Genomic DNA, 12618 nt, shown 5'->3' with positions numbered 1-12618 from the left:
TTTGCCACTTTGTCCTCCCAAGTCTTCCAAGTCTTGCCTCTAAGCTAAGCTAACCTGGGGCATGGGGTGGAGGAGGCGGAGGTAGGGGGAAAGACTGCAGGGAAGACCCCATCGGAGCCACAAGGACAGATGTAGGCAGCGTCCCACTGATATCATCTAGAAGAGAGAACAAAAGCAAGAGGTTCAGAAATATGAGCGCAGAATGAGCCAGGCGAGGAGAGGGAGAAGGACCGTCAGAGAGCCCTCAGGAGCACCATGGCCTGCCACTGTCCCAGGCTTCCCGTGGTGGGCAATGATCATCCTAGCCTGGCAGGCTCTGCTTGCTAGCAGGAAAGCACGGCTCTTCCCAGAGCCACAGGTCTGGCCAAGATGTAAACTAACATATGGACCAGCCAATGTTCCAGCATGCAGGTACGAGCCCAGGGGAACCACTCAGGGAGCATGACAGCCACAGAGCTAGAAACACCTGGGTCCTCTTAGAAACTCAGGGGCTTGTTTGGCTCAGGAGCCCAGAGGTCACCCTCCCACTCGGGCGGAGAGGCAGGGAGGGAAAGAATATACCTAGAAGGCTGAGGCTTCGTCTTGGAGGAGGAGGGGGAGTTGGAGGGTGTGGAGAGCTCAGGCCCCGCTGAGAGATATCCACGTCCACAAGAGACACTGTCTCACCTGAGGGAGCAAGCATGTTATGGAAGTACCTTGCCCAAAGCTGGCCACAAGCAAGGGGGAGCCAAGGGTAAGCAAGGCGAGGGCAAGCAGTCGGGCTCTCCCAACGCCCCGACAGCTGAGCAGTCCATTTTGATCCCTATCAATCCTTGGCCCCGTTGAGAGGTTGGTCAAGGATGCTCTGGACAAAAACATGGGATTGACAGTGGAAGAGATTCTGGTTCTGCCACTGACAACGCATCCTCAGGCCAGTGTCTTGTTTCCCTTCCCCTCTCAGTTGAGGCACAAGATAATGAACTAAACACATATCGCAAAAAGAATCACTACGACTAATAAGAATAGTTAAGTATCTATCACCAGGATTGATACTTTTTCAGAGAAATTCAGAAATTTCAGAAAATTTAATGTGGATCCTTTAGGCAACATAAACAAGGGGTTTTCTTTATTCAAATGAGTTTTCTTTATTCAAAAAATCATTATTTATTTTCCCAGACTTTTACATCAGTTTTTGCCTCCGGGAGCAAGGCAAGCAGTTTGCTAGAGAGCCCAAATAGACATGGAAAAAAAGTGCCAGAAAAGTGCAAGAACAGCATGGTTAGCTGCGGGTATAGAAAGGTCCCAACATGGCTCCCAACTTCTATTTAGTTTTCCATATAAAGATTTTTCCAGAACATTCACTCAGAAGAAAACCAATCTTTTTAGACATTAATGAGTCCTGATAGCTAAGGCCACAAAGGCTGAGAAGTGCACCTACAATCTTAAGTGTTTCCAGTCAGTCAAAAATTAGGTGTGTTTAGGGGCTGGAGTGATAGCACAGTGGGTAGGGCGTTTGCCTTGCATGTGGCCGACCCGGGTTCGATTCCCAGCATCCCATATGGTTCCCTGAGCACCGCCAGTAGTAATTCCTGAGTGCAGAGCCAGGAGTAACCCCTGTGCATCGCCGAGTGTGACCCAAAAAAAAAGAAAAAAAAATATTAGGTGTATTTAGAAGAAGCATCTCTGGAGGAATTTACCCACCACACTCTCTCTGGCCTCAGGCCTTTTTTTGTACCCAAACGAAGATTGATCACTGAGATAAAAAGAAAGGCCCTTCTGAAGATCAGTGCCGACTGCAGGAAGGTGGCAGTGGATCCGGACACACCTTGGAGCTGAGCACTGAGAGCTGAGCAGCACAGAACAATGGCATGAGCTCAGCAAGTGGATGTGTGAAGGGTCGGAAATGGTGGCCCTGGCACTTCTAACTTGGGACTCTCGGGGCTCAGGCTGTCTGAAATAAGAACACTGAGCCTGAGACGATGGGTGTGGGTGTTACTGATGAGAAAGACACTGCGACAGGACCAGGCTTTCCTTCTGACTGAGGGGAGGGCAGAGAAGCTTCTCCCTGTGTGTCTAGGACCTGCCTGGCTTCTTATTCTCATGGCTCCTGGCCAACTGTCCTGTCGTGGGGGGTCCCACAGCCTGGCCAGTTTTTTCCTCTTTCGGATGAATAATTCTTCCACTGATGTTTCTGAGTACATAGGATCCAAAAAGAGTTTGAAACTGGGACATTTTAAAGCCTCCTCAGTCACAACCCACCAGGGAGCCTCAGCTCTGGGACGTGAGGCGGCTGGTAAAGGGCCTGTTCGGCTGCAGCCCCGCGGCTGGCTGACATTCTCACAAGGTCGCCCTCTCTCAAAGCTCCCAGGAAGCAGAGGCAGTGGCCCAAAGCACATTCAGACACGCGCCTACTTCAGCAACTGTGCTTCCTGCTCCGGAGAAGGCACTGAGGTACAGTGAAGAACAGCTGCAAGTACTGACACCCTAAATTGGGTAAGACGAGAGTTCATGTAATCCCCTTTGCCAAAGCCTTTAAAAATAGACCAGATAACCAAGGGTGTTGATTAGATCATCCACCAGCTCCTTCAGCGACAGAGACGAGAGTTGTAGGGCTTCCGAGGGGCCCTTCATGTACCGAGAGCCTATACCTTTGTAATTCCTACTTTTAATTTATGTGTGATGGCCCTGAACTAAAGCACCGCAGTAACTGCCAGGGCCACCTAATTACCAGCACGCAGTCTCTACCTCAAAGTGCAGAGCAGTCAAAGGCCAGAACACATTCCACACTATAAAAATAGCCTCACCCTGAGCCCAGCGGGCAGGGGGCAGGGGGGGCAGGGCTGCACCTGCCGAGCCTTTCCTGCAGCCACTCAGCACTCTCACCTCCGAAATTCCAAGAGCAGGAGCTCGGCGCCCGTCCTTACCTGTGAACAGGGGGCTGAAGGAGACCGGAGAAAAGGCACTTTGAGTTCTTGTCAACCTGGGTTTCCTGGCGGGGAGAGAGCACACAGTGAACAAGGGGCGCGTGAACGTGGAGGCATTTAAATCCCCAGCACACTCACGCACAGGGGCGCCGGAAACCAAGCAAAGCCTTGTCCTTGTCGGCAACACTTCTGTAATAAAGCCTAAAATTTAGACGGGAAGAATAAAATAATTACGGCAATTCCTTAAATAGATATGGCTGCAGCACCGCCAGCCTACAAAGCAGTGAGAAATCCCTCTGGATCTCTCTCTCCCTCCACACCCAGCATATTCCAAGAGCACAACACCCTGGGTGGTAATTAGCGACCTTCCATTTTGAGGAGGAAGCCAGAGCCAATGTCCATGAGGGGAGCTGAGAAAAAGGGTCTTGACCTGACCAGGGGCCCTTTCTGAACAGCAGCTCTCTGGACCATCCTCCAGAAGCAAAGAGTCCCCAGGGGACCTGAGGACATTCCCGGACTGAGAACAGCCCTCCAAGCAGCCCCACGAAGGGCAACCACCGAGACTCTGATTTCTGCACCAAGGATGGCTGGTCAGGGGTCAGCAGCTCAGCAAACTAGGGGATTCTTCAGAGGAGGGCACCTCCCCTCTGTGGTGCAGCGACAGTCTCCCCAGGAGTTGCTGCTGCTCCAGGGACCTGGTCAAAATCCTGCAGCTCTTGGGGCTGAAGCGACAGTATGGTGCGTAGGGTGTTTGCCTTGCACATGGCTCATCAGGGTTCAATTCCTGGCACACCATATGGTCCCCTGAGCCCTCCAGGAGTGCATCCTGAGTGCAGAGCCAGGAATAAGCCCCCCTGAGCACCGCTGGGTGTGGCCCCCAAACCAAACCAAACCAACACCAACAACAACAAAAAACCCCCAGTCATCTCCTGGGAAAAGATACACTAAAGGAACTGCACTTTGCATCGTTCTTAACTGGCTTTTTAGTGAGAAATTAAAGAAATCCAAAAGACTCCGAACAAAGACTTTCTGGCTAGGGCTGTGCTAAACTCAAAAATTCACCTCCGGAAAGCTCGAGGTGATTAAAATATGCTGTCAGGGCTGGGGGGTAGCGCTGTGGTTAGCACGTGCCCAGCCCAGGTTGATTCCTGGCACTACAAGGACCCTGGAGCACTGCTTGAGTGCAGCCACGGGGGCCCAGCCCGGCAGGGCGGGCAGCACTGGACCCCGAGGCTCTAACGCTGAATCAAGGCCTGGCTGGCTGAGAATCGCAGGGGGCACTGCAGGCTTCCTGAGCGCCACCACAGGATAAAAGAGCAAAAAAGAAGAAAAGGAAGCAAAACCAAGTTTTAAATTCTGTATCTTGAGCAGGGAAGATGGTTCAAAGAGCTGAGCCTACAGGGGTTTTTTTTTGTGTGTGTGTTTTTGGGTCACTCCTGGCGGTGCTCAGGGTTTATTCTTGGCTCTGCTCTCAGGGATCATTATTGGTGGGACTAGGGGACCACATAGGATGCCAGAGATTGAACCCAGGTTAGCTGCATGCAACGCAAGGCAAGCACCTTACCCACCGTACTATAGTTTCAGCCCTGAGCTTGTATTTTGCATGTGAGTTCAGGTTCCACCCCCGGACTGCAAGGTCCCCAGAGCACCTCCGAGTGGGCCCCCAATTAAACCAAAAGCATTTCCTTTAATTTCCTATTTGGTGAGGGTGGGGGGGTCGAGGGGTGGGGAGGTGTGGGCCACACCCAGCAGTGCTTAGGGAGTCAATCACTCCTGGCAATACTCTAGGCAACCATATGTATTGCCGGAGGTTGAACCTGGAGTCTTCAGCCAAATGCAAGCCTTATCTCCTGAACTGTCTCTCTGGCACAAAGAAGAATTCTAGATTATATATAAATCATACAATTATACCTCAGTAAGCCAGACTTTAGAAAAATATTTCCACTCTAGAACTGAGCATCTGACTCCAGGTGTTACAGCTGGCTCATGTTCCAAAAATTACTCTCACCTGAAGGACTAAATAAAAGTTAAAACCCATACAAAGGATTAATGGTTTTATAGGGGAGAAAACAAAAATCAAAAACCAAAAAACCGGGGCTGGAGCAATAGTACAGCGGGTAGGGCGTTTGCCTTGCACGCGGCTGACCCGGGTTCGATTCCCAGAATCCTATATGGTCCCCCGAGCACTGCCAGGAGTGATTCCTGAGTGCAGAGCCAGGGGTCAGCCCTGAGCATCGCCGGGTGTGACCCAAAAAGCAAAAAAAAAAAAAAAAAAAAAAAAAAAAAACCAGTAAACCCTTTCCAAGTATTAATTGTCCTAATAGAGGGGGACAGAAGTAAAGACAGCCCTAAATCCTATTACAATGATTTGACCCAGGAAGATCTTTGTGCATTGTTTTAATATAGAAGTCTGAGAGTCTCAGGACTCACGTAAAAGAAAATTTCCAAGATGTACCATGAAGACCATACTCTACCTTGCTGGCTTGCATTGCACGAAGCTGACCTGGGTCTGATCCCCAACGCCACATCTAATCCCTGTGTCCCCAGGAGTGATCCCTGAGCGCAGAGTAAGAAGGAGACCTGGGCACAGCTGGCGATGGCATCCCCCACCAAAAATGGAAAAAGAAACCGGAGACGAGAGGCTCACCCTGCACCCTCCTCCCAGCTGAGAAGTGCCCTCCCAGGGATGCCCCCCACTCAGCATCAAAGCAACCCACCCCAAGGATTCCTTGGTTACCCAAGTGGCTGCACGTCTGAAGCCTCGTGCCAACATGCAGAGGGACTAGAATGGAAAGTTAATTCCCCTGGACATGAACTTCGAAGGCTGACGTGCTTCCAAGAGGATTTTTATTTGGTAACTTGTGGGTACAACATTCAAACTCAGCAAGCAGAAACCTTCGGCACTGGCCTTTCGAAAGGTTCCCACCTCAGCCATTTGGCCGCCTGCCTCTTTTCAAAGGAAGCTGCGCTACTCCGCCATCTGCCCATGCTGCGGACGAGCCTCCTCAGTGCCAGGCAGAAGAACGCAGCTCCCGAATGCACACATCTTGCGGAGGCCTTCCCACTCCGCTCATCATCTCCCCGCCCCCAGCACTTGGAAGCAGAAAATCATAGTTTCTAGGCTCTAGAAAAAGAAATACATATGAATCTAAACCCAGGCGGAGCCATGTGAGAGTCCTGGAATGTTTTATTTCTGGCAAAGAAGGGGGCCGAAGAGCTGGAAGCTCGGGGAAGAAAAAGGTCTAAGCGGCTGAAGGGTAATAATAAACACAAGCAGCTCCTTCTCTCTTCGGGGAGATGCTGCCTAACTAAACCCAAAGCAATTTGTCGTAAAGATCCTGAGAGCATTCTAATGGGAGTCATTTATGAAAAGACCAATCAGGACAACTATAAAGAAAAAATAAAGCCAGGGAATGATTACTATCAGATTGAAGATAGTGGTTACCTGGGGGAAGGGGGCGATGTAATCAGAGAGCAACAAACAGGGGTCTGGAAAGACACTAACCACACTGTCGGGCAGACTCTGTGAAGGGTATCTAGGCATGCATTTCATTATTACTGCACATATGTTTTATATATCTGCTTTTGTATACAAGCAATGTTTTAAATGATAAAAGCCTGTTCTAATACAGATGTGCTGGTTCTTGGAGGACAACATGAACGCTACAGCTCTGAACCACTTTTTTAGGGGGTGGTTTTCTGGGCCACACCTGGCAATGCTCAGGGCCTTCCTGGCTAAGGGGACCATCTGGGATGGCAAGACTGAACCAGGATTGGCCAATGCAATCCACTATAACTCTTCCAAGGGGCCACTGCATCTTTGGAACATAGAACTTCAGAGGTGGGAGCTGGTAGGACCTGCCTCAGGTGGCCGAGAGGACAGGAGCAACAGTGAGCTTTAGGCAACAGTCTTGAGGCTAACAGTCTTTTGTGTGCGTACACACACACACACACACACACACACACACTTTGCTCATGCTGCAATTAACAATGACACCAACTGACTGCCCATTCCCACTCAGCAAACGACTAATTGTGCAACAAAAGATCTGTGGGATAGTTAAAAGCATCAGGCTAGACAGCCGACAACACACTGATAGAACTGTTGAACTGTTGGCCACTTTTCAAACTCCTTGAAACCTGAACACAAACAATAAAACAGCACTGCCTTTTCTCTCATCCATAACCCCCACCCCAACCAACGTCCTCCGACTCACACATGTCTTCTTCTAAAATTACTTTCAAACAGGGATGTCCAAACGTCAGGTTTTGCAGTCCCGACGTACCTCTCTGCTCCTGCTAAAGCACACAGTGCCAAGGCAGCCAGCCTGTGCCATTTCCAACTCGTCATAAGCCAGTGTCTGTTCATGTGCTACAGGCACAAAAACCATGTGTTCATGTTTAGTTCCAATACACAGACATCTGTGCAGCAAGGTCAATCCAAAACTCATCCTAAACCCACTGAAGACACTACGAAGGGAACTTCCAGGGGAAAACCAAGAAGTGTAGTCCAAGGCCTAACCCTTCAGAGGAACAACGCTATCAGGGCGAACCATGAGACTGAAATGAACAAACAGGAACTTCCAAAGCTCATTGGCTCATTCCAAAAGGGAGCTACCAACTGCTACCACTTTGTAGGAAAAAAAGCTAAAAGTTGGAGTATGACCCCAACGCCAAATTCCAAACATCCTCACCACTCCACGAAGATCATTTTGCTCTCAGCATTGGAGGCGACTTCTCCAAAAGACCCCGTAAGGCCTGACCAACCAACGAAAAGAAAAAAGGCTTTCTCATGTCTGCCAGGTCTGTCCATGACAGCAGGGCCCCAAACTGATGCCAAGACAGCCTGCCTCTCTCCCCAGAATTCTCTTTTCCTAAACAAATAGATAGGAAACCACTACAGCACTGTTCTCCATTTTTCCACCTCATAGATTAACGATTGCCAGTAATTGCCTTAAGTATAAACTTGGAAAAAACAAGCCTTGAAAAACGAACAAGGTACTCATTTCCAACCAGGTGTGTATTATGTGCTAATTCAAAATAGTGAGCTCAAATACGATTCTTCACCAAATACAAAGAAAGACAGTCAGCTGAGCATATGTGAAACAGACCAGAGAACTTCACTGGCTTTCTTGAAATAGCAATTCTATATTTCACTAAGGCCCACAGGCGTCAAGCCCAACTATGAATTCCAACAAATGCGTGTAACAAGGCAAAGCCAGCCCAGTTCTCCAGAACAGAAGCCTGATCAGTGGGTGAGCCGACTTTCTTAGAGAAGAAAGTTCTCTGAGCTCAGTAGATCTGGGGCTCTCTATGCAGGCAGGCCGCCTTGGCACACCACAGACCGTGAAGATGTGGGCACTGGTGAGGCTTACAGAATGAGGAAGTACAAAATTCCTAGCTTGGGCTGTGGTAGACCAGAGAAGAGCAGAGAGAATCATTCCCAGAGGCTACTGTGAAAGCTCCAAATTACACAGCAAAGACAAGAGAACCCCATAATTAACGCCAGCAACGGTAAGGAGAGAAAGGCATGTATCTTCTGGCAAAACTGACATTTGTCACAGCTAGAAGCTATGAGTCCTTACCAATCGGAATAAGGAACAAATTAAAGACCCAAACTCATTCTTGCTCCCAACAGGGCGAACTTAGGAGGTGCAGATCCGCAGAAATCACAACTACCCTGGCCAGACTTACCAAGCTTCTCACAGCTGCGAGGCTGCCAGCAAGACTGGCACATAGTAAGCTGTGGGAAAGCTAACAAGCAAATCTAACAGTACCAAATCCTAAAGTGGGGGTGGGGGGAGACAACGCTACCAGTTCAATCTCAGTACTTCTCCAAAAGCACAAAATATTCCATCTTGGTTTCAGTTACCGCCATTCCGTAAGAGGAACAGGACAGGGATCACTCCCAATTTACAGATGAAAACAAAGGGCAAGTACGAAGAGAAGTCTGGCCAGCACCGCACAGCTGATCCTGGTGTTCTAAATGGGAACGTAGATGTTCCCATTCTCTGTTCCACAGGCCTGTAACAGCAGCCAACCGAACGTTCGTACACAAATAGCAGCGCTTCTCCAGTTCATCAGAAAAAGCCCTTGGACCAAAAAATGTAATTCTCCAGTGCCCTGAACTAAGCTTCTTTGCAGAGCTACAGCCCAATTTGCTCGGCAGCAGAAATCTGTATTGTGCTTAGAGTGGAGGGCTGGGGACAGAGCAGCCAATGACCATTAAATTCTGCTTCCAAAGGCAAAAACCCATTTAACGTTGTTTGCCTTTTCCTTTTCCTAATCTATTAGACGAAGCAGCTAATTTCACGCCACCCCTCAGAGTTGGCGTCTCTGGAATCTTAGACCAAATCCTGGTCAATATGGAACCACAAGAAAATTAGCAATCCAACCTGTGTCATTTACCCATAGCTTCACTCCTGCCCTCCGCCATCTGATGAACATTTCATCTGTGCTGAGTAAGTGGAGCATCAACAGCAGAGCCTACGACAAATAAGCCGTTTCGGCAGCCGCACACCTTCTCAGACCTGAGGTGCCTTGCAGGCCTTCACTGGAGCGGCATACGGAAGCAGATTTCCTTGGGAGCATGGGTCTGGGCTGGTCTGTCAGGAACATCCAAGCTCCCTTGAAACAAGAAGTGAAACCCCTGGGCCAGGGGTACAAAGGCAAGAGGCCCTGGGTTCACCCAAACACCATAAACAATTTTTTTTTTAAAAGGGAAAAAGAAGTCAAAAGAAGTTCTTCAGAAGCAAATGGGGGGGGCATGGATTTTGGAAAATTCAAATCCTGGGGCTTGGGATCTCCTAGTCTTTCCCCAAAGGTCTCCAGTGATTTTTTGCTGCCTGGTAAAGCTCACAATTACACAACTATTTCCTCTTCAGCCTCGAGTTGTGGCTGCCAGTGTCTCCAGGTTCCATCAACAAAACCAGTTTTCATCTTTCTCGGTCCCCACTTGCGGGGCACAAACCACAATGACAGTGACCTCCAGGGAGGCCTCACCAACACAACTGCAGGTATCATGAGTCTGGCACTGGACACCCCAAAACTGTGCGCTCTTTGGAAAGGCGGAAAAAAAAAAAAAACGGTTTCAGAAAAAAACGTCCGTTTGGCATTTGCACCCACCTCCACGGCTCCTACCCAGGATCCTCACCGGACTCCAAGCCCGGCTCTCTCCCATGCTCACGGGCTTGAGATCACAGTTCCGCCGAGGGAAAACTGACCGGGGAGACATGAAAACCCGACGGACACTTGCTGGCGGGCCTATCCCCGCATGGGTTTGTCGGGGCCCTTGCATCCCTGGCCGGGGGTGGGTGCCGCGCGCGACACAGAGGGGTCAGTGACCCAAACCCAACACCAACTCTGCGCCCCCCACCCCACCGGCAAACATTTTCGGCCGCCTCGCTGCCAAGGGGCAGTGTCCGTGAGTGGACGGAGCGCCTCGGGGCGGGGGGGAACCTGACAAGCGAGGAGGCCCGGGGCAGAGGCCCGGGCTCAGACCGGCGCCCGGCCTGGGGGAGACGCCAACAGCTGCCAAGAAAGCGTGCAGGGCAGCGGCCACTGTGGGCAGTGAAAGCCGCTCCCACGACGAGCCCGGCCACCCCCGCCGGAGCCGCCTGCCCGGGAGAAGCCCCTCGAAGAATGGTCGGGGGGCGCGGGAGCAGCAGAAATCCAAACAACCCGCGGGAGCCCGCCCGCCCACCCACCCACCCGCGCCGGGCTCACCTGCCCGCGTCCAGCTCCCGGCCCGCAGAGCCGCCCATGTCCGTGAGGCTCGCGGCGGAGGCCGCCAGGCCCCCCGAGGGCCGCTTGCCGGCCCCGTCGCCGCCGCCCGAGCCGCCGTTGCAGCTCTTGGTGCGAAAGAGGCGGCTGAGGCGGATCTTGAGGGAGCCCTTCCGAGACGGGCCCGCCAGCGGCCGGAGCGGCCCCGGGGGCGGCGGGGGCGGCGGCGGCTGCGGCGGCGGCTCCCCCCGGCTCAGGCGGCCCGGAGGGGGCAAGTCCTGCAGCGGGAAGGGCCCCGGGGGCAATTCGGGGCCGGGGGGCTGCAGCAGGAGCCGGCCGCCCCCTCCTCCTCCGCCGCCGCCGCCTCCTCCTCCTCCTCCGCGGCCCGGGCTGCTGAGCTCCTCTTCCGAGCAGCTGTTCGTCTCCAGGCTCTCGGCCTCCGACTCCAAACCCTCCAGGACCAGCAGCGCGTCGCTCGTCTCCGTGGGGTCCTCCCCGGCCTGCGGGGCGGCGGCCAGCGGCGGGGGCTGCTGCTGCTGCTGCTGTTGCGGCGGCGGCGGCGGCGGCGGCTGCGGGGGGCACGGGCACGGGCAGCAGCCCCCGCCGACCGTCTTGACCCCCGGCCCCGCCGGCTGCCCGAGCCCCAGGGCCGCCAACTGCGCCTCGAGTCCGGCCGCCGGGCCCCACGTCCGCCCGAGCGCCAGTCCCGGGGGCAGGGCCTTGGGGTCCAGCGCGCAGCGGTGCCGGGGACACAGCAGTTCCGAGGGTCCCGGCTCCGGGGCCGCCTCCGCGTCCTCCTCCTCCGGCGGCCGCCCCACGTTGCGGAACACCATCAGCTGCGGCGGCCGCGAGCCCCGCGGGCCGGGCCGCGCGAGGAAAGGGGGCGGCGGGGGGCCATGGCCCGGGGGCGGCGGCGGCGGGCCTGGCTCGGGGGCCGCCTCTCCATAGCCCAGCAGGCGGCTCAAGACGCGGTACGAAGCGGCCGCCGCCGCCGCCTCGCCATCCCGGAGCTCGGCCCCCTGCATCGGGAGGGCGGGCGGCTGGGAGCCGGGCTGGGCTGGGACTAGGCCGGGCCCCGCCGGAGCCCCGCCCGCCGCGGCCCCCGGAGCGACAGCGCTAACGGCCGCCGCGGCCTCGGCCTCCTGGAGGGGGGCGGGGGCGCGCGGGCGCAGCGCAAGCCCAGGCCGCGCGCCGCCGCAGCCGAGGACCGCCCCCGGCAGCGTCACTTCCGGGAGGCCCTCGCCACGCCCCTTTCCCCGGGGGCGTGCGCGCACCGGCCGCCTCGGGGCGTGACGTATAGCGCGGCCCGGGCTGCTATTGGCCGGGGGCGGCAGCTCGGCTTGGCTATTGGTCGCCGGCCCCCGACCCGTGCTTTTCACTTCCCGGGCGCACAGGCCCAGGCCAGCCCTGTGGGTCAGGTGCAGCGGCCCTGGAAAACCTGAACAGACCCTCGTAGGGAGCCGCGGGCCCTGGGAGTGTGGATCCTCCCTGCGTCTGGTCCCTCCTGTGCCGCTTTCCAAGTCTGACCTTGGCCAATTTCTTTATTGGCTAATCTGAACCTCCTTAGCATCCTGTGAATATTTATGGACTCACACATGAATAATGTATTGTCGATCCAGAAGAGTGTTGGACAGTCTACTGCCTGGAGGGAGAAGGAGAATATATGCACATAAATATTTTTTTTTACTGAGAATTCGTGGCACATCCGTTACATATAATAGCAATATGCAATCGCAAATTCCTATTACTCATTCTCACAGAATCCTTTCATTGACTTTTTATTTGTTTGCTCTGTTTGGGGGCTACAGCCGGTGGTGCTTGGGCTTACCCCTGACTCTGTGCTCAGGGCCCATCTGTACTATCTCTCCTTGTCCATTCTTTCACTGACTCCTTTCTAGCTCTCACACAGGTACTCTGCTTGTGGTTTCAGTTGGCCAAGGCATGTAATTGTGACAGGAATGTCCGTTGATGTTTTCCTCTATTGTGTTTTCCT

General features: G+C 53.5%; 1 protein-coding gene across 3 annotated transcripts in view; it reads right to left on the bottom strand.

The window, feature by feature from the left end:
• Positions 1–11833, bottom strand: part of SOCS7 (suppressor of cytokine signaling 7) — a 35626-nt gene extending 23793 nt beyond the window's left edge. The window contains exons 1-4 of one of the 3 annotated variants that reach the window (XM_055129880.1): positions 10629–11831; positions 2904–2968; positions 562–666; positions 55–156 (exon numbers count right to left, since the gene is read on the bottom strand). In XM_055129880.1, the coding sequence (XP_054985855.1) occupies positions 55–156; positions 562–666; positions 2904–2968; positions 10629–11650 (1294 nt within the window). In that variant the 5' untranslated portion in view covers positions 11651–11831. Of the gene's footprint in view, positions 1–54; positions 157–561; positions 667–2903; positions 2969–10628 lie in introns of all 3 variants that reach the window. The other 2 variants (XM_055129881.1, XM_055129883.1) reach the window with 2 other exon arrangements.
• Between the last annotated feature and the right edge of the window lie 785 nt (positions 11834–12618).

Source organism: Sorex araneus, chromosome 3 (genome assembly GCF_027595985.1).
Source record: "Sorex araneus isolate mSorAra2 chromosome 3, mSorAra2.pri, whole genome shotgun sequence".
Classification (NCBI taxonomy): domain Eukaryota; kingdom Metazoa; phylum Chordata; class Mammalia; order Eulipotyphla; family Soricidae; genus Sorex; species Sorex araneus.
This window is presented reverse-complemented; position numbering and strand designations above follow the sequence as displayed.